Raw genomic sequence first — 24,960 nt, forward strand, 5'->3', positions numbered from 1 at the left:
GCAGATCTCGAGAGGACAGGATGACACGTGGGAGTATGCCTGCGTTGCCCAGAACAAGGGAATTTTAAAAGACTAGAAGTACTTGGCTGGAGCTACATGCCCAGGAGTGGCCCAGATGAACACAACCGGAAGGATTAGAATAGCTGAGGTACAGCCAAAAGAATCCTTTGTTTGAAACACAGAGGTGACCTGACTAAGGTCATTCAAAGTTTATATGTCTTGAGAAGTCATTCTTGAAGGCACTTGAGCAAATTAGAGAGGTTGTCTTTACAAATAAAATAACAAAGAACCCCTATCATCCTGAGAGTAACTAACTAGGAATCTTACTGTAAATTCTTTTTCATTGTATACCAACATACAGATGTGTTGGTGATATAATGCAATGGCAATGTAATTCTGCAGTATTTTATTATAATTTTATATTAATAAGCAATATAAATTAGAAATAGAAAAGGCTATATGCTGAGACCCTCCAGAATAATCTTCTCACAAAGCAAAACTTGTTTTTACAGCAATACAAATATTTTAACATATCAGACTCCTTGCTCAGGTTTCATATAATTTTATTCCCCTACATATGTGTTGGCCTATACAGACATATAGAGTAGTTCTGTATGCAAGTGGGCAGAATGGAATGTTTGCATTAGGAGTATACATCTTGATTGTGTAACTAACTACCATGATTACAGGCCACATCTTCATACCTATAAAAAAATACAACTCCACTGACATCAGTGAAGGTATGCTGATGTACACTGCTACAGATCCATTCCAAAATACTCACATTAGCTCACATGTACATTTTCAGAAAGTCTGATTTCATACCTGCAGCTCATTTACAAGAAACCTAGTCCTGCTACTACTCCTTACAAACTTGTAACATTCCTATATAGTCCAAGTTGTAGAGCAAATATATCTTTTAATGCACTTAAAAATTAAAAAAGAAAAAAAACAACCCAAGAAAAAAAGAAAAAGGAAAAAAGGAAAAAAGGATAAAAGGAAAAAAAGGAAAAAAAAAAGAAACAAGCAGATTCCCTAGCTATTTGAATTATACTAACTGTTGCATCCCTTCCCACTTTCCTCTGAGAAATGAGACAGGAAGCTGCTGCCTTAAAAAACCACTTAAAGCAGCAAAGGTCAGAGACATTGGGCATCCAGCAGAACTGGACCCTGTCTTTGCACTTGATTCTACAGAATGATGGAAGAAGTTCACGTGTAAGCCTATTCTGGTGGCCTTCAGCAAAACTTCTACCAAGTATTCAGAGATATATACAACACTCAGTGGTCTAAGCTGATTTCCCCAATGGCACTGAAGGACAGGCAGAAAAATGGCTACAGGGTAGTAAGCTGGACATTATGTAAGTTAGCTGACTTGGCTGAGATCTCCAGTGTGCAGCTGAAATTTTAATTCTGTGTTAGGCAGAGATAACTGGGGAGAATACTAGTATTTACGTTGCCTAACTAATGCTTAGGAAAACTGCAATTACCTTTTCTATACTTTTTTAACATGAAGTAGAGAATAAGTGTTTCTTTAAAGTAAGTCAAAGTAAGAGCACAGGTTAAATGAGAAAACACAAAAAAACAGGGGCCCTCTTAGACACAAATAATACCTACTCCCTAAATTTATCAAAGAAACTTGCACATACTCATTTTGCTACTCACCTGAGAGTGAGATACCTTCTGCAAGTCCGTAAGGAAGGTAAGCGAAGATAATCATCATCCCGAACTCTAGGGAGGGTGTCTTCCTTAAATCAATGTGCTTTAGCACGTACACATGAAAACATTATGGAAAAAGTAAATAAAAAAAAATTCAAAGAAAAATTTAAATCTGTGTCATTCCATTACAAAACAATGATTATGCTTAATGTACTCATCTACTAAATAGCTAATAAAGTCTACACATTGGCCTTTGACTCAAGTATAGAAAGATTAATAATTTCTTACGAGGAGTGTTTGTTATAGAAGCTACTGCTGGTAGAAGTCTATCAGAATGGACAGACCTAGAGACAGAAAAGATCTGCTACTGATGGACCTATACAATGCTGATAACAACGTGCCAAATTGTTTGTTTGGATCTAGAAGGGCCATTTCAGTCTTTGAAATCTCTGCTCCAAAACTATTGCAGAAAATCCACAGAGAATCATTAAATAGTAAAGGCTTTTCTAAAAATAGGGGAGAGCTATGAAACAGCAAATTAAAATATCTCTCATTTATGCTTTAACAAAAATAATGTCCTTTTGATACTCAAGATATTTAAAACTTACTTTACATTTGTAGTCATAAACGTGAACATTTGTCAAGGGCTGCAAGTTCTGCTTTGCCTCCCATGCAGTTCTGCAGCAGAGCTGCCAAGCAGAAGTAGATTTTGCCTCAGACATCATTATTTGCCACACTAAGCATGCAAGCAATCTCCTCTGTTCAGTCACTGGACCTCTAGTTACTTTCAAATGGATGTGACACATTTGCAGTAATATTAACACTGAGAAATATTCCTTCAATCACATCCTTGCCTTAACACTTAAAATACCCCACCTACCATCTTTGTTAAAATTCAGAGAATTAGATGCCTGTAACATGGAAGTTCACATTCCTCCTGGGTCATGAACCAGCAACAACCTTCAGCTATATTTATTTGCTGGCAACTAACAAGAGATGTCCTTTGCTGCACTGAAATTTTGCATGCTTAGGGTAAATCCAATACTTTAAGGCACAAATAACTGTAATGGGGCAAATAAGCTGCTTTTCTCTTTGTCTTAATATCATTTACATATCAGTGAAAGAAGTGTTGAAAATCTGTCTCCCCCTTTTGTTGTGATGTATGGAATAATTTAAAAGTTCATGGAATCAGGCTAATGAACCAAGAGAGGAAATACGTCTATATTTAATCAAACACTCTGATCTTGTTATTTACAAACAAAGTGCTTAACAGTATGTCCCAGATAACATAAATAACTGTTGTACAAGCCTAGCACAAAAGATTACCTATAGTGAAGTCAGTGTTAACATTAAACAAGCTCTGAAAAGTAACAAAGGTGTCTGACTTACAACAAACATCCTTCCTTATCTCAGCAGAGAAGCTTCTGGGTTGTTTAGCAACCAATTAATGGAAGTGGGAGAGGCAAAATATAACTTAACACAAATCCAAACAGAACAGTATCTGTGTTCAGCTGCCTGAATATGATACGTAGGGACAAATGAGCTGGTCTGACTCAAAAGCCCTCAGGAAAAGCGTCTTTTTTTTTTCTTTTTAATTAACTGTTTTATGTATGTAAAAAAGGAGCCATATACTTGTAAAAATGGATCAGTATTGAAATGGAATGAATATATTTTGAATATACAAAACAATTACCATATTTTATAACACTCCAATGCATGTAATGTAAGCTACTATACAGCATTTCAGACCTTAATTATGTTCATTAAAATTTGATGCAACTTTTTAATACACACCCATGCACACTAACATAAAACCAAAACAAGTATGAGAAAATCCTCAGCCAGCAAAATAATGTCTAACAAGAAATATCCCCTAAGAAATACTGAAGATGGGAAAGAAAAGTACTATTAGAATGTTGAAGTTCACCAATTTATACATGTGTATCACCAAAATTAAAAAAGGATATTAATGCAGAAATAAGACCAGTAAGTGTGCCAAGCGCTGCAGAGCCAAAGAACATCTTAAGAAAGTATCCCAGTGCCTGTAGAAAGGTTTGCCATCCACTTACATCTGACATATTTTCTCTTGTCAAACCTTCTGCTGTGCTAGATATAATTAAAAAAATGAATAAAAAGAAACAGATATAAATTCTAAGCCTGGATCCAAAAATACCAAACATCTTTTGAGAACAACAACAACAACAGAGACTTCCATTTCTTTGTTGCTACCCCTCTTAAAAGGCTTTTACTGTGATATATATAACAAGAGGAATGTCAAAAGATGTTAAATCAAGTCTTAGTGTAATCCCCACAGGGAAAACTAATTCTGCTAAAAATCTGGAAATCCAGCATTGCTCTTCTGAAGAATTCCCAGAATGGCGTAAATAGGCTACGATAATGCCCAGTATTACAAAACAATTTTCAAACTTCAAAAAGGAAAAGAAAACACATTTTGCAGTGGTAAAAACTCAGGGCATGAAAAAGAAAAGAGATGGGTCATGTGATCGTCAGAGAAGAACAAATAAACAGGAAGACCTCTCATCAAATATTTAGGTGTGGATGAGAGACAAGAAGGTCACTGAAGAAAAACAAAGCGGCTCTTAGGAGGAAAGGGAAGAAATCTCTTTAAATTTCAGGAATGTATTTCATAGAATTCCATGCAAAGAAGACATGGATTCTAACTAGTGTTCCTTTTGACTGCTGTTAGCCTTCACGGTCTTCCATAAAAGAACTGTGACTGTATTAAAAGCAATTAGTTCATTGGAAAATGACTCTAACTTCACTACCTTCTTAGTATATCTACTCCTTCTATACATTAATAGTTACATCTATTGACTTCAGCAATAACATGAAGATATATCTATATTTTTTTTACTCTTTCAGCCCCAAAGAATTATCATGGGCAAAGGATAAGGATATCCTTTAGTAGGCATGGAGGTGTTGGTCAGACTAGATGATCCTAGAGGTCTTTTCCAACCTTAACGATTCTATGATTCTAGGATATTGGATGTTCTTCTTCCTTGTGATAGCCCCAACATAAATATAAAACTATTGCATGGATGTTGATGTATCCCCCCACCCTCCAACTGAAACGTGACTCTGGGTATAAGCCAATGATACAGGAGACATAGCTGTGTATTTGGCAAGGTAAATATTTTTGTGCAAGCCTGAAAGGACACATGTTAGTTTTCTGCTGTCAGGACCCTCAGATGGAAAGAGAGCTGGTAAACGTATAGACTTAGAAAGCAATCAGTTATCTGGGGTCAATGAGATGAAGCACTGAGATAGTGGTAATAAGACATCCACTTACTGTCTTCTGCCTATGCAGTTTATGTCATGGATTGCTTTTAACAAAGAAGGATCATACAAAACTCAGCTTTACACCAGAAATACATGATTTGTTCCAAATGGAGATGGAAGAATTACTGTATATCTGAATAACTAATTAACAGAAAACAATGTGGTTGCTGTTTCCATAAAGACGTGTAGTTCAAATGCACTTACTTGGTCAAGACAATAGAGACTGCATCATTGAGAATGCTTTCTCCAAAAACCAACATGTTAAGTACAGGATCCACATTGAGTGCATTGAAAATGGCAATAGTAGCCACAGGGTCAACTGCAGATATTAAAGAGCCGAATGCAAAACTGGGAGAACACAAAACAAAAAAGAAAACTAGATGAAAGAAAAATATGTACCTAGTAAACTTATATGAACAACTAGTAACAAAGATGTTATGTGTTGTAGTTTCTACACAGTGAAAAGTTATGCTCTCTTCCCATTCATAAGAACTTGAAGTGACAAAAGGGAAGTTTTTGTTTTTCATTTACTGATATGCCAAAGAGAAAAGTTGCTGTCCAGCTGGAAGAGATGTTAGAGAAATACCTATCTCCCAGCTCTCAACAACAGTATCAATGTCTTACTCCAACTAAATAAGAAAAAAATCAGAGGAATGGGAAACCAAACAACTTTACAGACACAGCCCAAACCATGTATCATACATGCATAGTGTTACCTGTTCAGGAGTACTAGAGAGGAACATTTAAAGGGAACTGCTAAAATTTCATTACTTTGGAATCCAAAGATAGACAATGCAGACACAATGGGACTGCTCAGCTGTGTAAAGTAAACACTGCAACCAAGTAAGGAAGATTTTTGTTGTTCATGCATGTTTTACTCGTTATGTTTCTTGCTTGCCACCCAATTTATTTATGGATTTTAACAGAAAATTGCGGTACTGGCGACACAATAAACAAAAAAGCAAAAATCCCAAATAAATCAGGAATAAATTTTATTCAATGGTAGGGTGGTGTACTCCTAAAAACCTGATTAGATCCTTTGCCAAGTTCTTGAAAAATCTACATTATTGATACTGAAAAACTCATTCTGTCTTTTAAGAGAAGATTTTGACAAGGAAGTCATGCCCTTATCATATATATTAATAATACCAACTGATGGAAGTTTACATATTTTAACTTTAAAGGTTGGTTAAAAAAAACCAGTATCTTTCCTGTCTAGAAAAATCACTGAGCACAGAATACTACTTGGAAATAAGGGTGTAATAAATAGGGTTTAGAAGTGTTCAATCTATTTATTCGTTTCATACACCACGTTGAATCTAACCAATCTAAACAATAACCAGAAGAGCTGGACAACTACAGTGCATTTCCCATATATAGTTACTTTGAAGAATGCTTCATTTCATATACTACACCATTTCCCCAAGAGCTTACCTGTCTGTCATGTTGAGTTTATAAATTACATCAGCCTGAAAGAATAGGTAAAAACATAAAAAAAAAAAAAATCACAATCAACTGTGTTTTTCTGCTGTTTTTAAAAATGAAACTATTCATCAAATCCTAAGTTTGTTATCATGAAAAAAATCACAGTAGTGATGTTACCCAGTGTAACACTGCCCTCCGACAGTGATCTACTGCTACAATTCTGGTTTCCCAAAATCAGAGAAGACCAGATGAAACTGGAACAGATACAGGTGAGTAGAGTAACTAAGGCATTCAAAGGAATGGAAATCTGAGAGGCAAAGAGGAAAGTATGGATTGTTTGGCCTACCAGAATGAAGTCTGAGAGAAAATATAATTATCTATGTCTATATCTAATCAATGGGGAAACACCAAAGCAGAGAAGCGAAAAAAAATTATTGACAGAAGAACAAATAAGTTTAATACTGGAAATTAGAAGATGGCTCTAGAGAATATAGGTTTTGGAACAGCCTTCCGATAGGAAGACTGAATAAGTAAAAAAAAGTAAAACTCAACTCAAGTCTTAATTGCTTTTAACATGGAGCATGCCATATCTATGGAAGGGGTTATATAACATTGCCTCTGTGATAGCAAAGAACTGGACTTTGTGACCCAGGAATTCACTTTCACTGTGTTTGTCTGTTCTTGAAAAATGGACTTTCAAAGAGCAAGATGGATAAATTTAACTGCTTCAAAGCAGTTATTCTTACCTGGCCCAGGAAATAAATTCCTCCACCTACAATGAAAGCTGATATTGCAGTGCCAAATACAGAAAACAGAGTGATGGAACCGATGTTCTGAAAAAAATTACCCTGGAACACAATAAAAAGTAAGTAAATCAGTGAAAATGATCTGAGGAAAAACTCAAGTTTGTGTTTGCATCTAAACTAGATTCTGATTCACAACTGGTTTCCGATAATAAAGCTTCATTAGTTTGGTTCCAGGTACCCCAGGACATATATCTACATCATCTGCCTAAACAGCCTCCTCTCTTGAGGACAACAGCAAATCCCTCTGATACCCAGGACAGGATGTCAGTCTGGCACCCTAACAACAAACCAATCCTCAGACGAACAGCTGGACATTCACCAGCACTTTGACACATTCCCCACCTGACAGAACCATAAATTAATCCATCTATTGTAGACAGGGCAGGTGAAAAAGGCTTGTAAACTTCCCAGTTGCTAATCCATTTCTAAGGTTGTGATTTTGTATGAAAAAATCCTCAGTGTTGGTACCAATTCATTATATTACTATCGCCCACTGCTTACTCCCTCTCCTGCAGCATGGCTCAAGTAGAAAGGCAGCACACAGGGAGGACCAGAACCACTTCAGCCAGGACTATCACTGTGAGAAATGTCCATGGAAACACAGGCTCCGAGGCAAAGGGTGAAAACCCTTGTAAATGTTTTCCTCTTCTTTAGCTATGGAGTGACCCCGCCTTTCCCACTTCTGATCCTGTTCCTTCCCATTTTGTCCCCTTCACATCAGCCCTTGTACAGCTCTGATGAGCTAAGAAACCTCTCCAACCAAGGAAAACAACCTCTGCGCAGTACCTAACACCTTGCCAACATTCAGTTAACAGTATCAAGCTACATTCCCTGCATTCTGGGTTGAAGAGGCTTAAATTTTGCATTCTCAGTTCCCTGGTGATTAATATGATGGAATTTAATGCAATTATTCCAAACTTCATGAAGATAACTAAAAGCAGAATGTGTTCCAGACAAAACCTCAGCATGTAAAATGAGTGTCTGGCAGGGGCTAACCTTGTGCAATGAATACCCAGATTCAAATATAATAGGTGGAAGCAAAAGCAGAAAAAACATATTTGGACGAAACATTTCTTCTTCCTGCAAAACAAAAATGAAGTATAATTTCAAGGATATCATAATTACTGAAATAACATCAAATCTTCCAAAAGGGAAATTATCTAAAAAAAAAGGTTGGAAAATGAAAATGGCATTAATCTTTCTCCTTTCTTATAATAAAATAAAAGACTGAAGAACAGTAAGCTACTCCAGGGCTGCTATTTCTATTGTTTTTTTTTTTTAATCCAGTGATAGAAATGTAGGCACTACTTATTTTAAATTACTGTCTCCAAATAAGCTGCACAGAAAACAGGTTATTTATGGCAAAGGAAAAGTCTGTCTGTTTCCACAAAAAGTATTCCCATTTTACCTCACAGTCTCAAAATCTGTAAGGACTATTAAGGAACGGTGACCTCTTGGCCAGTGGTTTGAATATAATCTAGGTTAACCATGACCAAGTACAGTTTCACTAGAAAACTCATCACCTGACAATAAGAAATCAGATCATCATCTCAGTACACTTGCAAGTGAACAGGCTCAAGATACATACCACTGTTAAGAGTCTGAGGCTTGATTCTTCTTGGCAAATGTAATTTATGCCTGTAATTTAATGGTACTATTCTGATGGTTCCTTTTTACCATCAGAGTGATATAAATGAAACCTGCCATGAAGTAAGATGTTATTTTCTGGTGACCTTACTCTTTGTCGCTTATCTCATCACTTGGCTAACACTGCTTTATGGAGCTGTACCCCCAAACTGGCACACTGTTTTTTTCTGCTGGCAGACTAAGCACAGATGGCAAATAAATCACGGCTGAATGTGCCTCTCTCTCTCTACCCACCAGGCTCCCTCCTGGTCCCCACAGTTCTGAATACAGCAGAACTTGTCACCTTTGTAAGCAACGATTAATTTATTTCAATCCAGCTTAAACAGCTGATTGACTGTTCTGGTAAAACACCAGCTTTCAAAAAAGAAGTACTCATCTCTTTAAAGTCTCATTCCTGTCTGTACCAGCGATAATAATCTTAAAGGATTTGGGGGACTTAGAAAATAACACTCATCCTTTATACTGAAACGCTCTAGTCCTTTATTCTGCATGCACAATTCCGTGCATCAATGGCTAAAACTACCTAGTTCCTGTCAACACAGTAACTGCTCTAGAACAAAACCCCCACATACCTGATTAATTAGGCTGTTTAAAAGCCCCTGAAAGCAGAGCTGGACAAGGAGGTGAGAAATAATGAAAAGGAAGGACTGCATTTGTGCTGCATTGAAGCAGAGACAAGGAAAGTAAAACATGAGGACTGTAATTATCAGCCATGCTAGCCACCAATAATCACCAGCAACTACAAGGTCCACTGAAGACTTAGTGAGGCATGATTGCAAGAAATTACATTACAACGTTCTTAGGGCAGGGATATGATCCAAGATTTGCTTTGTACACAGTATAGCCTGAAGTTAAATATTCTTTTTTTTCTCCGTATCAGAAAAACAAGAATTCTCTAGTAAATTTAAAACCATTTAAGACCATTTTATAAAGGACATAATTATCGATTAGAACATTTCATATTTGAAATTATGACAGCCTATGTTAAAACCTAAGCTTTAATACAGTGAAAGTAACTTAAATAAACAAATAATAATGTGATATTTGTGACCGTTTACCTTAGCTGATAACGTGAGCAACCAGATGCAGCATCCCCAGGGCCGCCCAAGATTTGACCAATGCTTACCAGAAATAAACTACGTTATTCACTAGCTATGATCAATATTTCCTGTGTTTATAGAATCAGTGCTCAAATCAGAGCATACTTTAAGCTTTCCTTTTTCTTCCCACATACGTGATCTTCTTCAGATTATTTTATTTCACCAATAAGAAACTATTTTAAAATGCTGATTTTGTGGTTGTTTAACTGACTTTCAATTTTAAGTCAAATCCAGTTGACACAAATCAGGAATGAAAAAACACTAACTAGTGCACCACCCACTGTTTCTAATAAGTAAATATGTAAAAATGAAATATCACAACATGACTCTTGAACCACGTAATTGTTTAAACAAATGTACACAGAATTAGTGTAGTTAGTTGACAAAAAAAGAAGTACAATATGTAATTAAAAAGCTACATCTGATTGAAAATCTATGCATTTTAATGTATTTCAACTAAGGAGAAAAAAAATCTTCCTTTAGGGAAATAACTGCCAAAAAATATTAAGCTGCAAGCTAGGATTAAAATTCACTACTCATACCAAGATTTTCAGCTTGCTAATACAAGTCCTGTTTAAAACTGGCGATTCAAATCACTGTGATTTCAATCGGTTGACTGATCTAATCCTAATAAACTGATCCTATGAAACAAAAATCACAATTTAAATACTGCAAGATTTGAAATTAAAGCAGGAATAGTGACAAGTTCATTGCTTTGATGATGTGGATAAACTGTAGGAGGCAAAATCCTTGCTTCAGTATAGACTTTACCTCTTGGAGACGCTTCTGCCAGGATTCTCCCTCCCTAGGGAAGCCTCTGTAACTCCACACATGCACAAATAAGACCTCATAGCACTACACACTAATTCAGGTTGGAGGGGACCTCTGGAGGTATCTGATCCAAGCCTCTTCTTAAAGCAAGGCCAACTTAGAGCAACTTCAGCTGCTCAAGGCTTTATCCAGCCAAGTTTTGAATATCTTTGTGGATGGAGATTCCCACAATCTCTCTGGCCACATGTTCCTATGTTTGGTTGCCAGCACTGTTAACATTTTCTTCCTAATATCTAAGTCTGTAAAGCACCAGGACAAGGACAACCTTCTGCACAGAAGCTTTGCCTGTATTTTCTGCTGGAAATAAAGCTCAAATCATGTTTCCATTGTCTCAGACAGCATGAAAAATACTGCTGCTTCAGGCACACTGTTTTCTGTAGTCTTTCCACAAGAAGCAATGGAGTACCCAAGAAACATGCCATGCTGAATAGATTGCTTTGTGAACTGTCTGTTCTTAGCACCACAATTAGTTGCAGTTTTAAGTAAATAAAATAGGTAAATAACATGACATTTAGCACAGCTGTTCTGAAGAAGTGCTCCTTTTTACCTCTGTGAAATCTACGTTAACATCTTCAGGTAAAACATGTGACTTTACAACCTATCAAAACACACTTTTTTCTATGAAAACACCTACAAAATTAACTCCAAAAGGAGGAAGAGGACTAAGTACAGTCAAAAAGTATACAAGACAAATAACTGAACTGCTATATTTTTTACTGTAACTGATCCCAAAGATGCCCAGTACCTTCTTCTACCATCTATCTAATAGGAACAGATTTGGTATGATAAAAAGGATTACTCTGGGAAAAAAAATAGTGTAGAAAATGTTCAGCAGGATCAGGACGTCAAATGGCTGTATTATTATTTAAAAAACCCAAAACTTTGGCATCAAGTATAATGTACATATGTTTTTGGAAATTACATCTAAAGAAACTAATATTACAAACAGTCTTACTTTAAACATTGAAGGATTGTTCTACAATTAAAAATTAATTGCTTCAAATATACCTTCCAGTTGGCCAGCTTTTGAGCCTCTATGATTTTTATAAAAGCTCCCATAAGGATACCTAGGAGAGAATGAGATAACATTCTGAAATATTCACAAAACACATCACTGTTTCCATTAACTGTTTATCGACTCTCAGTCAACAGTTTTAAAAGTGAAAACAAGGCAAAATATAAAGCAGCAAGTCTTTAATTCCTAAATCACAAAAACACAAAGTGGTTTTCGGTCCAATATATGACAGTTTCCAATATGTTACATAATTGCATAGCTACCCTACACAAAAGATTGTCACTTGGGATATCCAAATACTGAACATGCATATTGAGAGCGCTGCGTTCATTGGTTCATAAAGGTAACAGGTTTAACTACTCAAAAACACTTCTCATCTAAGCTGTGTTCGACTAAAATTCCACCTTTCTTGCTAAAGAATCAGGAAGTTATGAGTTAGATATCTGTGTGGTAGCACAAAACCTTCATGTCACTTCAATGCTATTTGCAGTGCTGACACAGCTTAAGTGAAATCAGTCTTCTCCATGGAAGTGAATTTTGTCTCCGTGAAATCATAGCACTTACTGGCAATGAAGCAGGCAACAAATTCTGATCAGGGTGGAGACACTGTCAGAACTATTTCCCCAATGAATTACACATCTTTTAAGTCATGTAGAAATACTAATCTGAGTATAAAAGAATTTTATCAAGGGTGCTGCATACTCAATGGTTAACAGTTATTGTGCTCTTTCCTCCTATACATCTTCAAACAGATAAGACAGAAACCCCAAACTAACAAGATTTCTTCTGGAAGTCAGGAAGATAATTCATGAACTGTCACTAATTGCTTTCAAGCAGTTATGAGGAATTTGTCTTTACTCAGATTCCAGATCTGTGTTTCTGCATAGCTGTGTTTTATTATTTACAGAATGGAGACTTCATAGTCAAACACTGGGATGTAGAAGTGAAATACACTGAATGAAAGGTAAAAAGTGGCTGAGAAGCTTAAACTATGCTTTCCTGTAACTCACGTGTTTTTATTCTCTCATGCTGTAGCTATCAAAAGAGTCTTACAAATAGCATCACATGGATTATTCCCGATGGATGTGTAATACACACAAAGCCATGAGGCTTAAGCCTTCTTTCATACAAAAATATGTGAAGGCATTGGTCCCAGAGGATAGAAAAAATCGTTCCATGAAATAGTTTACATGGAAAGGAAGAGCAAAACATTAATGAAGGAACATCAAAGATCTGCTGTTCTTTGAAGGAGGACAGAATGCAGATACAGCCACTCACATGCCATATAGACACAGGTCTCAGTACTAACAGTCAGGCTTTCCATTCTGGGATGGAAGCTGTGTCAGAAGCCAAGGACTAGAACATTTCTAATTTTTGTAGAGCAGCAACATTGTCTTCAACTGGTACAGGCAGTACTTGTATCACTTAAGAAGAAGTTTATGTGGGGAAAAAACAAACCACAACAACCAGAGCTTACACATCTGAAGGCACAGACTTCAGGAAGTGTACTTCCTGAACAAACTTCCAGTATCTTGTGAATTAGTATTGAGAGCCCTCACACAACACTAAGTTTAGAGGGGATTTAAAAGAAGAGAGAATCTCTTAACTCACTTCTGCTGAAGTGGAAGGGCTGCAGCACAACTTTGTGAAATTCGACCCCTGTGAGTAGGCCAACCACAGCCTGTGGGCTACAAGCTGGGCATCCTATGAGCTCAAGAGGCTTAAGTAAAAGGCTGGTCTCAATCTCTTTTTTAAAGGAAGAGCTAATCACAAGCTGACCCTAACAACAGTGTCACATACAGACAAGGTCCTTTCATGATATCAAAAGTTAAATGAACAACAATTTAAATGTAAGGCAACAGCAGAGGTTAAGCGAAAAGGATGAGCCTGAATCATACAGCTTACATCTTTATATAGCACTTATATAAGTTACTTCTAGCTGCATATTACACACAACAGTACTACTAAACTAAAATTATGCTAAGCAAAGTCATGAAAGAAGCTGCACAAAATAATGCATCACCAAGAAGGTTTAAAAGCAGCAGAATCAAACTTTGACACTGGTTTTCAAAACATGTCCCACACATCTTTACAAGCTACTCTTCTTTTATTACTAGATTCATGAACGCAGTTTTTGTTCAGCTAGTTCCATCTATTAAATCAGGTAGACCAGTTTTGTCAAGGGGCTAATTGGAAAGCTAAGTCTGTAAGAGTTAATCTAAGCCTCATTCTTTTGAAAATGTTACAGCAATTTTCTTATTGCAACCAACCTTTATTTTTCCTGAGAATATGTTAAAATTCAGTAACAAATCAAAGAGGAAAAACTTTTCTGGCAACTGTTTTTACCAACAGAATTCCAGTAATTTTTAAGGACGAAGATCAAAATCCAGCCTTAGTGAATGCACTCCCGCCCTGTCCACCAGGAGAGTAACATGCCCTAAGAATTGTAAAACAAAAGCTTCTGAGCAGCTTAGACAATGAGAGGAAAAACAGTTGTGAAAATCATACTTATCTTCTCTGCTGCCATTTTTATTAGCCTTCAATAACTGCCTGAGAACATTTGCTTAATTTACAAGTCAAAATAGGACACACCTCATATCTGGCACTGCTAGCAAAACTGGATACTTGAAACTCAATCTGTGCTCCTGCAGCTGTGTAGCTCATTACCAGTTAACAGAGGTCCACTGGCCAGCAATTAGCTGGCAATTCCAATGATTATACAGATGCCACGTCCTGTCAACAGAGCTGACAGTAGTTTAAATATGACTGAGTCAATAAACTAAATAAATAAGGCTTAAGTGACACAGGACATCTGTTAGCTGGGTTGCTACTGGGTGTAACACTCTCTTGACTTAGGGGAATTGTGTTTGCTAGTATCATCTCGCCTGGTTTGGGAGGCAGACTACAGCTATGCTGTGGTTCACACCGAAAACTGAACTGTGCAAGTTTCCTATATGCCCTCTATGTGAAAATACAAGAGATGCAATGCTGCTCCTTCTTACCCATCTTGAGTGGCAGTGACAGCCCCAGCATGAAAACTTACCAGTTTCATGAACAAGCTTTTGTTGGGACTGACAGGAGCACAGAACATACCAGCACAGCTAAAATCCTTGTCCTGCTGCTGAGATGCCAAGAACAAAAAACAGAAACAGAAGAATGTCTGTGCCTCTGCTGCTCTCTGCAAAGCTCAGCAGGAGCAGTGAAGCAAGCTTGCCTGACACCTCAGCTCAGCACTGCCCAGTAGTTCGCTTGGGGCAGAATATAAGGAATGATAGTAAAGAAAATCCAAAACTATGCCAGCAAGAGCAATCTATATACTGCTGCATTTTAAATTGGGGATTATGCTTAAATTTAGATTAACTATTTAATAACAATAGTAAGTAACCTGATTAGAAGCCAAATTAACACCTTTCACCTGGATTTTTGTGTACAAAGAGGAAGGATACTGAAGGGACAGTAATGTCCTTTTGGAACCTTTCAAGACACTGGAAGACATTCTACACAAGAAATCTCACCTGTCCACGGCAATAATGCAAGAAGGGAAGGAAAGAGAAGTGTGGCAATTGTGAATCAAACACTGCATGGTTTCCATGGGGATGACCAAAGTAAGTCAGGATGATCTGCAGCAGCTCTGATCTTTCTATGTCATACTATGGTAGACAGAAGCGTGAATGCACAAAAGTCTGATGGATGCTGCTCCTATAAAGATGAGATGTGCGTGCAACACCCAGGAAATCCATACCAGCACTATGACAGATTTCTTACAGGTCTATTTGTTTTTCACCTGCACAGAAATATCGAAACTCAAATAGGGCCTTGCAAGTGAATGCACTATTTAAGCTTCAATACCTTCTATGTTAGTAATGTGATGTGGTCTGCATCAAATAGAGTTATCTAAAAATTCAGGGAGTCACGCCTGCAGGAAAATATGTTTTTCTTTCTGCTAAGTAACAGCTCTAAGATTTGCTCAATCTAGCACCCAAGATGCAAGAAGATCCCTGTTTTCCAGAAAGCATAAGGTACTGACAAGCACCAGAAAGCTTACTTCCTCCCATTGAGAAATTGTGTGAAAATACAGTTAAGAAATATGAGAGAAGAAGGTACCAGCAAAGCCCAGGAGAAAGTAAAAAAATCTACCTGCTCAACAAGTATTACACTCCTCCTCACTACGTTAGAATTACAGCTAAGCTTCTTTCTCTTTTTGTTGTATTTTAAGAACGGCTGTCAGTGAAAGTGTCACTAGTAGTGCAAGCAAAAATACCACAGATTCTTGTCAACAAGTTACAGAGACAGCTGAAAAACTGTTGCTGAGATTAGTTAGACCAGGTTCTTTAACCTGTTAGACAGGATGTAGAGAAAATAATAAATCTATTTGGCCTGATTTCCTCCTCATTTACACATTTATAAATCAGGAGCAACAGCATACAAATAAATGAAATTACCTTAACATAAAACTACAGGCTTAGGAATACTCCAAATTTAATTCAAATTAAGTAAGTACTTGATCTTCATTAAGGGTGGCATTCTTATAGATCAAGTCATAGGAAGAGCTCTTGTCATGGTACTACAGGGATAGTTAAGTATCTGGCAGTCCAGGGAAGTTTTCAGGATACAATTACAGTCCCCAGCTAGATTAAAATCACATATACAGACATGATTCTACTGAAACTAATACAAACACATGTACCACTTCAAAGGGAAGGCCAGAGGCTCGCTGCCAGGGAGTGCTGCAGTATCTTGTCCTACACTGTGGATGCAAAAACAGAGGAAGCTGCCAAGGTACTTAGGTAGTGACATCCCTGTAGTGCCTGTACGTGTCATTTTACTGGGCCAGTCTCTGCACATATGCTCATCTCTTGATTTCTTCCATGAATTTAATTCTATGAATTGGTTGTTTTCTTCACTGCACCCAGATTGCTGCATCTTTCTAGTGATGGTTAACACACAACAGAGCATTATTTCAAGTACAGACTACTGAGAGTCCCTGAATTAACACAAATTCAATATAAAAATGTCATGGTTACTCACCTAAAGAAACAACAGCCACACTCTCTGGTAAAAAATGAAGTCGGTATTTTATCAGTAAATGCACCAATATGATGCAGATAGCTGTGAAGGAAAAAAATTGGTAGATTTAGAAGTGTTAGAAGAGAATAAAATATACTTTTAAGTAGTATTTCTAAAATTCATGCAGCAAAACTTCTCCTAATGATTTAGTAGAAATCCACTAATGCAAGTAACCAAATTTTAGTTCAAACCTAATTCTCACTGAAGTACATAAATGGATCTACAAATGACAGAAAATAACTAAGGCAAATTTTAGGACTTAAAATTACCTTCTAAAAATACCAGTATTACTACTTTTAGAGCCTGATTCAGCTTACAAGAAAACCTCTGAGTGGTAGCTGTAAAAAATGTCAGTTATACAGAATACACTGTTTTAATAATGCTTTTGGTAAACATTTTGTATTTTTGAAATAAAACATACATGTACACATAGCCTCAATTAAAATTTTAAAGCTACACACTTTGACATCTGAGTCCCTCTGTGCAGATGGGCTTTACCCAAATGGATAATCACAGAATTGGAAAAATTACATTGGAAGGGATCTCTCAAGGTCATCTAGTCCAACTTCCTGCTGGAAGCAGGGCTAACTTCAAAAGTCAAAGAATGTTGCCCAGGATCTTGTCCAGTAAGTTCGAAAATCTCTGAAGATAAAGAATTCACAACCTCTCTCAACCCCAGTTCTAGTGCTTAAGTCTCATGGTGAAGAATTTTCTTCTCTCCAATCCACATTTCCCTTGTTACAAGTTGTGCCTGGTGCTTCTTGTTCTTTTGTGCACCTCAGAAGAGTCTGGCTCCATAGCCTCTGTAACTCCCATTCAGTGGGACTATGAGGTTGTAGAATGGGTAACCGTTTAAATATCCTGGTTCTCATAACAAGCATCAGCCAAATTCTTATCCAAATCAGCAAGAGACATTTACTGCTGAGCATTGCTAGATGTTAAACCAGTCAGGGGAAAGGACCAGCATAGAAAAAAAAACCAAAACAGATTTGGCTTGAAGTTAAAAAAAATTAGAATTTAAATCTGATGCAACATTCACTTATTGTTTTTAAAACTTCAATTTTGTACTGTAGTAATGTATTTCATCCAGTAGGGAGAAAGTCTGTCTCACAACAAAAACGAAGGTTACAGTAATATGAAAATCCCATCACAGCCTCTATGCCAATGGTAAAGGCAAATTACAAAGGATCTGTAGCAGATCCGGGTACCATCCGTGGATATGGTTGGAAGACACCACTTGATTCGTTTAGAACTACTGCAGACGGGAAACTTATCTGTAAGAATCAAATAATCCTGGATTATTAAATTCCTAACAATTTTCATCTGAATATTCCCCGCATTGAAAGTACCACGATTCTTCTCCCATTTTAATTTAGCTCAACGAAGGGCCAAACAAAGAAACAACATCTGGCCTGCATGTCTGTAATACATGTATTTTGCTCTGTTTGCTAACAAATCTTTCTGCAGTGGCCTGGGATATAAGCAGTATTACTGCTTGTGTTTTGTCAGAAAGCAACTGAAGCTCAAGCAAAGTCGATAGCATTTTATATACTGGAATCAAACTGTGGCCTGTTAGTCGCAGCAGAGACTGTTTTAAACTATGTATTTGGCAAACCTAGTCTTAACTGCAATGGGAATCTTCATTCTCCTTACTCTGTGCCTTGTCGGACTGCGACTCTCACCCTGTTTCAGTGTGGGCAGCACAGTGCCAGGCCACGCTACAACAGCACACATTTTGAACTTGGGAATGAACTAGCTTCTCAGAACTGCTCTTAGTGATTTGGTTTAACAGCTCCTAGTTAACTAAAAACCAAACAGCCACTCGCAGATGGTTAAGAACAGCGCTTTCAATTTACAGCCTGAAAAGGTGCAAAATGGTCCACAAGTAGTTCTGAGCACTGGCATGGTTTGCTGGATCACACCACCTGTGAACTACTGGGGTCTACAACATGATCTGTATTTACTATAGTGTCACAAAAAAGAAGTACAAACCTCATAAATACAAATATCGCTTTTCATCATCCTACTCTCCAATACGGTGCTAAGGAATGGGTATCACACTGATGCCTGCATTCTCCCACCTGTTATCTCGTACACCCAGTTCATACACAACATGGTGAGCACTTCATTGATGTGTACGTGAATAGATGGATGGGCTTACGAACTGAGCAGGACTCATGAAAAACAGTAATATTTGCTCAGTTACTGGGATGTAATTTTTTCAGGGCCAAAGCTGTGGGTCTGGAGCGATGAGCAGGGATGGCTCCATTCCCCACATATTTACCCCACTTCCACTCCACCAATCTTTATGATATCAATCAATCGGTTCTCAAAACACCTGAGTTTACAGTACAGTAATGCAGACTCAAACTGGTGTTTACTTTAAAATGCTGTACTAGAAACTGCAGCAGTTCAGAAGCTGACTAACAAGCAACTCAGACATTTGGCCGCCAACTGCCAAACAGATTATGGGAGCAATAGCTTCATCATGTATCCCAAGCAAAGTTTTTATTCACCTGTCAATCAGTATTATTGAGTTTCGTATCAATTTCCTGCCTGTTAAACATGAAAAATGTGCATCCAGTAAAGACATCTAGGATTATTGTGTTAAAAGCATTCTATACTGCTCTTTGGGATAGATCCATAAAGGCATCTGGACATTACGGATTTCCAGCAAACTCCAATGTAAGCACAAACATGCTTTCTATTTAGCAGATCTAACCACCAGCTCCTTTCTACCAGCTTTTGACTGCTTTGCTTTGGCAATAAAACAAAAAGCAACCATAGTCTAAGAAGTAACTCCCACCACCATAAATATCATGGCAGCCTGGTGTATTCTTTAGCTGTTGGTCAGCCATTCCTTGTGTAAGACTGCTCAGTTTATATCTGGCAGCATATCATCTGCTCCAGGCACTTGCACCTATCAGGAGTATAACAATCAGGCAAGAGGCTGGAAAAAGCAGTGTTCTGGACAGGCTAAAAGAACATTTTGAGTGTCCCCTTAAGAAAGAGCACAGTAAAAGCATATAACATAACAGAAGGGAATTCATGGATCACATGAACATGGCAGAATAGAGGTATAAGTTTGAAAGTGAAGTGGTGTTTGAACAGATAAACAAGCCATAGAAATCTGGGGTCAGAGACTAACTCATGCTACTTCAGGCACTTTAAACTTACAGCTTGGCTTTGACACAACACAGCTCAGAACGGATCTGCTTCTGGGTCTATTCCAGTTTAGAACATTTTAAAGGCCATTTTACAGCTCATGACATCCAGATTTAAGAGTGTCGTAGCCATATCCATTTTCACTCCTCCTACACCCTTAAATTAGAGATTATGAATGGGAATAACCATGAACAATAAGCTTTTATACTGGCGTTACTTTGTTCAGGGAACTCCCCTGTCCTGAGGGTGATGCTTTTAAGATCCATCAGGCTATCAGACTGGCATAAATAGGCTGGAACACAGCCAAAAAAATCATAGCTCTGGTCTTAAGTCCTAGGAATACCATTTTACCATGAATGGCACTTTTAAAATACATGAGACACACATATTCAGAAATTTTATTTTAATCTTAGAAGTCTTCTGATCTACTGCATTTTGCTTTGGTCTCTTTTGTTTCTGTTCAAATTCTAATATGCCATTGACCTCTGAGAAAACATGAACCCTCTTTGAAGACAAATAGATACTTTAGAAATAAGCAGAAGCCTTCTACTTTTTGCTGCACTTAATAATAGTTATTTATAGGAGACAAAATTTTATTTTTTTTAAACCCAAATTACTTGCAGAAGTTTCTGCACTGCTGTCAACTCCACACCTATTATTTTCTCCATTTGCTACTGGAAAGAATAACCACTTAGAAGACTAGGTGACCCACCTGTCACAGAAAAGTCTCTCAGTGTAGCTTGCTTTGGAGGAACCAAGCACACACGCACAAAAAGGAAAACAGACAAACCCTTAACCCTCCATGAAAGTTTTGTTATTGTTACAGTTTTGACTACAGCATTGCTCTAAGCAGATGGGGAGAAGTAACTATATTCTATTAAAGAAAGATAACAGCCCAGACTCATAGAAAAGTTGGGCATGCATCTGCCATTCAAAATGCCTATATATGTTCAACAATGTTAATATAATTATGGTAATCTGCATGTTATTATTGCACTCTTGTAGGAATGTAAGAAAGTAAGGAGAGCCAGAAAAACAGATACTGAGCTTTAGTACTTGTGCACATAAATCTGACGGCCTTCTATTGGCTTATGTAACAAAATAGCTGAGGGCTATCCAGAAGTCCTAGAAGTAGTTAAATTGACATCTATCTCGTACACTGTCCTCAAAGACAGCTGCAAGCACCACGGAGTATTCTGATAGTGTTTTTTTCATACGTGAACACATGCCATGTGCTTGATAAAGAAGGCGAAGACAATTAAACACGTTGTTTGCACTTTGAGACCACGATGAAAAGGTTTGCAATGGTCCTCAGCCTTCCCCAGGTTTGGGAGGTGCAGGCAGTTATATACCCAACTTTCTAAATCCCTGTGCCTGTACAATATTCTACTTCACAGAGAGAAAACCAGAGGAGAAATAAAATGCTATGATTTTTAAAGTTGGCCTATGTCCTCAGATAGAGTATGATTAATAGAGATTAAAAGACTTTCAGTTCATCATTCACCTAAAACAAGAAGACTAAAAAAAATCGTCATGCCACTAGATTGCTCCTCTTGCTGTGCTTGGACTCCAGTCTGAACTGGAAGGATAGGTTTAGCAGGTGTAGGTACCACCAATTTGGTAGTAGCAGCCAGCATAGTGTGGAGGGTGACATTGATGACTTCATGGGTGGCATTTGCAGACCTGTCAGAATAATATAATAGGTGATTATACTGGATGGGAGCAGCATGATCAAGACTTAGCCTACTAAAGACATGCACACATGAAACAACCATCAGATCATACTGAATTTGTACTAGCGATCAACACGTTAAGGTTGCTTTTTAGAAGTGGTCTCTGATCACAAACAGATACTGGAAGTTCAGATTCATGGAGCTGATTATTGCTGGGTTCCTTCACGCACTGCAGACGCCAAATATTCTGCACTGCAGCCTGAGATGCAAGTGAAAGCCTGACACAGCGAGAACGAACTCGCCCACTTAGCTTGTCGAGTGTAACAAACCCTGCAGGGACTGCACTTGCCAGCTCCTACAGCCCTGCCTGCCGCGCAGGGCCGCTTCACAGCCGGCCTCCCCCTCCCGTGGGCAGGATGCTCCCGGACCCCCTGCAGGGGCCCGCGCTGCAGCCCTCAACCAGGGGTAGGCACAGCCCCTCGGGCTGCCCCCGCTACACGGCGGGCCGCCCCGCAGCCCTCAGCCCCAGGCGCCGCGCCGAGCGGAAGGGCCGGCACCGCGGGGCTGGGGACACGGCCCGCCTCGCCCCGCAAGCCCCTGCTGAGGGGAAAGGCACCCCCGTCGGGCACGCGGCAGCGAGGCCCTGCCCCGGAGGCGACGCTTTCCCGCCAGCAGGGCCCGGGGGAGCGGGCCGACCCCTCCCGCCGCCCGCGGCCCGACCGCAACCACACTCACTCCGCCATCTTGCCGGCCGCCGGCTTAAACCTCCCACCGCGCTGCTGCGGGACCGCCCCGCACGCAGCCACTTCCGGGACTCCTGGGCGACACTCTAGCGAGCGCGTCCTCAATCTCTATGATCGGACCGGGAAGGGTCGTGGGGGCGAGAGCGCGCATGCGTACAGGGCGGCTGCCTGCCGCCGGCGTCAAGCGGGCGCGTGATCGCGGGGGTGTCACGGGAGAGCGCGGGCGGCGGCGCGCGCGGCGGGCAGCGGGCTGTCGTGCCGTTGCGTGGCGACGCCGTGTCGTCATGCGCTGGTGCTGTGGAGTGATGTCACCCTCCCGCGCTGCCCAGCGGGGCTGGCCTGCCCGCGGGGTCCCGCCCTGCGCCCTGCCCTCGCGGCGGCCCGCGCTGGGGACGGGCCTCCAGCCCCCATCGCCCAGCGGCTCCGTGTCCCTCAGCCATCGCTGTCTGGCGCCATGTCCCTCAGAGCCGACATCGCCCTGCGGCTCCTTGTCCCTCAGTCGTCACGGCCTTGCACCTTGTCCTGCAGTTGCCATTGTCTGGTGGCTCCTTCTGCTTCAGCCACCATTGCCTGACAGCTCCTTGTCCCTCAGCCACAGTCACCCGGTAGCTCCTTGTCCCTCAGTCGTTGTTACCTGGCAGCTAGTTCCCCGACGCTATTGCCTGGCTCCTTTCCCCTCAGCTGCCATCACGCAGCAGCTCCTTGTCCCTCAACTGTCATTGCCTGGTGGCTCCTTGCCCATCAACTGCCATCACCCAAGCTCTTAAGTGACCCCTCATGCTTAAATGGAGACTGAGGTCATGGTGGCGCAGGGTTATTGTTTCAGAGGGTGCGCTGGAAACCTGGGTATAATTGCCTGCAAAAGTGTGCTGAAGCATTACGTCAAAATACTCTGTGGTGCCTAAAAGCAGGAAATGGATCCCGACTTTTTAAATAAGACATGTTCGACCTGCAGCTCCCCTAACCCTTTCCCGCTGGCTGAGCAGACCTGGGTACGTGCACAGCTGATCCATGGTCGGCTTTCACTGCTCAAGCACAGACTGAGAACCTAGCCTTACAGCAACAGGAAAGTGTCAAATTAGCATTTCTCCAGTTACCATCAAGCCGAATCAGAAAGCCGCTGCCTCAAAATCAGTGTCAAAATGCTCTTGAATTAAAATATCATTGTCTGCCTCATCTGGTGTAAGTTTCAAATGCCCTCCTCTGGCACAGGCTGCTGCTGTGACTTGGGTCTCTAAGCTCTCCTGCACATCAGTTCTTACGTGGAAAATGGGGCTAATTAGCCTCCCAGCTTACAAAGCCAGTCATGGGCATACATACATCCAGTCTGTGAAAGTCTGAGATGCTGGGATGACGGGCACTATGGAAACAAAGAGTATAACAGCATCACATGCATTTCTGTTCATTTCTGGTTTGACTTCCTCAGGGAAAAAAAAGGGGGTTGTACAAACAGACATGTTGGTTTGTACACCTCAGGTCATTTTGAAGGCCCTTTAGAATACGAGCTGTGCATTTTAATTAAAATGAAATTGTAGATTCAAGGCACAGACACACTGACACTCCTGTGATCTGTTTGCATGAAAGCGAAAGCCATTCAAATAGGTATGAACATGCATGAGTTCGAAAAAAATGAGATTTGGGCAGCAGCTGTTTTTCTTTTTGTTGCAGGTGGGGCAGAGCTGGAGGACATCTGGTTTCCCGTAGCGAGACTGAACCCACACCTCCTTCTTTGCTCTCATCTTCTGATGTGGTTTTGTGGTGACCTATTTAGATAGTCTTTTTACATTTACAACAAAATTTGTTTTTCCACACTGACTAATTTCTGATGATCTACAGTTTGCTAATCCCCACCTGCTTTAACTCATTCTCTCCATCCCAGTAGTGTCTGGGACAGTTTAGAGTGCATGACTTGCTTAGGCACATGTGATGTGGTGCACTTAAAGCTCACTGGTGCCAGTGAAAAATGAGGATGGCACTTTGCGAGGTGGTGCAAGCTGATTTCCAGAGGTGATGTGCCCATCTTACTCCATTTGGAAACTGGGGGGACTGTGGGCCTCCAACACATCAGAAGCTCAGGTGCTTCTGCTCCTTGATCTCAGTTTTCACGATGCTCTGGAGTGGAGATTATGAACAACACTTCATCCATAAATAATGAAGCTTGATCCAGAATGTGTTACACTTAGGCTGATGAAACACAGGAAATTTCCTTGTGAATGCTGCCTTCCTTTTTTGTGCAAAAAATAAAATTTAGAGTTTGCCAAGTCTTGGCCGATTTCCGTATCTGTGAAGTGCTCCAAATGTGCTTTGTCAAAACACCAGAGGAGGTTGGTGGGAGTATGGAGGGTTGCTTCAGTACGAACGGAGACTGGTGCAGGTCACTCTAGGTGGCTGGAAGTAACTGGTCACTATTTCCCTTGAGAACATCTCTAAAAAGAAATTGGTCTTCTGCAAATTTGCATGCTTTTAGCTCATAATAACTTCTGGGGTTTTTCTTTTGCTTTTCTGGGAAGCCAGTGAAAATGCACGAAGTTA

General features: G+C 39.6%; 1 protein-coding gene across 5 annotated transcripts in view; it reads right to left on the reverse strand.

Annotated features, from left to right (window-relative positions):
- Window positions 1–22,630, reverse strand: part of SLC9A8 (solute carrier family 9 member A8) — a 32,239-nt gene extending 9,609 nt beyond the window's left edge. The window contains exons 1-10 of one of the 5 annotated variants that reach the window (XM_072879172.1): window positions 22,421–22,629; window positions 21,517–21,695; window positions 16,809–16,889; window positions 11,774–11,832; window positions 8,184–8,267; window positions 7,128–7,229; window positions 6,391–6,425; window positions 5,161–5,304; window positions 3,624–3,762; window positions 1,663–1,774 (exon numbers count right to left, since the gene is read on the reverse strand). In XM_072879172.1, coding sequence (XP_072735273.1) covers window positions 1,663–1,774; window positions 3,624–3,762; window positions 5,161–5,304; window positions 6,391–6,425; window positions 7,128–7,229; window positions 8,184–8,267; window positions 11,774–11,832; window positions 16,809–16,889; window positions 21,517–21,695; window positions 22,421–22,428 — 943 coding nt within the window. In that variant the 5' untranslated portion in view covers window positions 22,429–22,629. Of the gene's footprint in view, window positions 1–1,662; window positions 1,775–3,623; window positions 3,763–5,160; window positions 5,305–6,390; window positions 6,426–7,127; window positions 7,230–8,183; window positions 8,268–11,773; window positions 11,833–16,808; window positions 16,890–21,516; window positions 21,696–22,420 lie in introns of all 5 variants that reach the window. The other 4 variants (XM_072879175.1, XM_072879173.1, XM_072879174.1 and 1 more) reach the window with 4 other exon arrangements.
- Window positions 22,631–24,960: the final 2,330 nt, after the last annotated feature.

The sequence above is a fragment of the Ciconia boyciana genome, chromosome 14 (assembly GCF_034638445.1).
Source record: "Ciconia boyciana chromosome 14, ASM3463844v1, whole genome shotgun sequence".
Taxonomy (NCBI): domain Eukaryota; kingdom Metazoa; phylum Chordata; class Aves; order Ciconiiformes; family Ciconiidae; genus Ciconia; species Ciconia boyciana.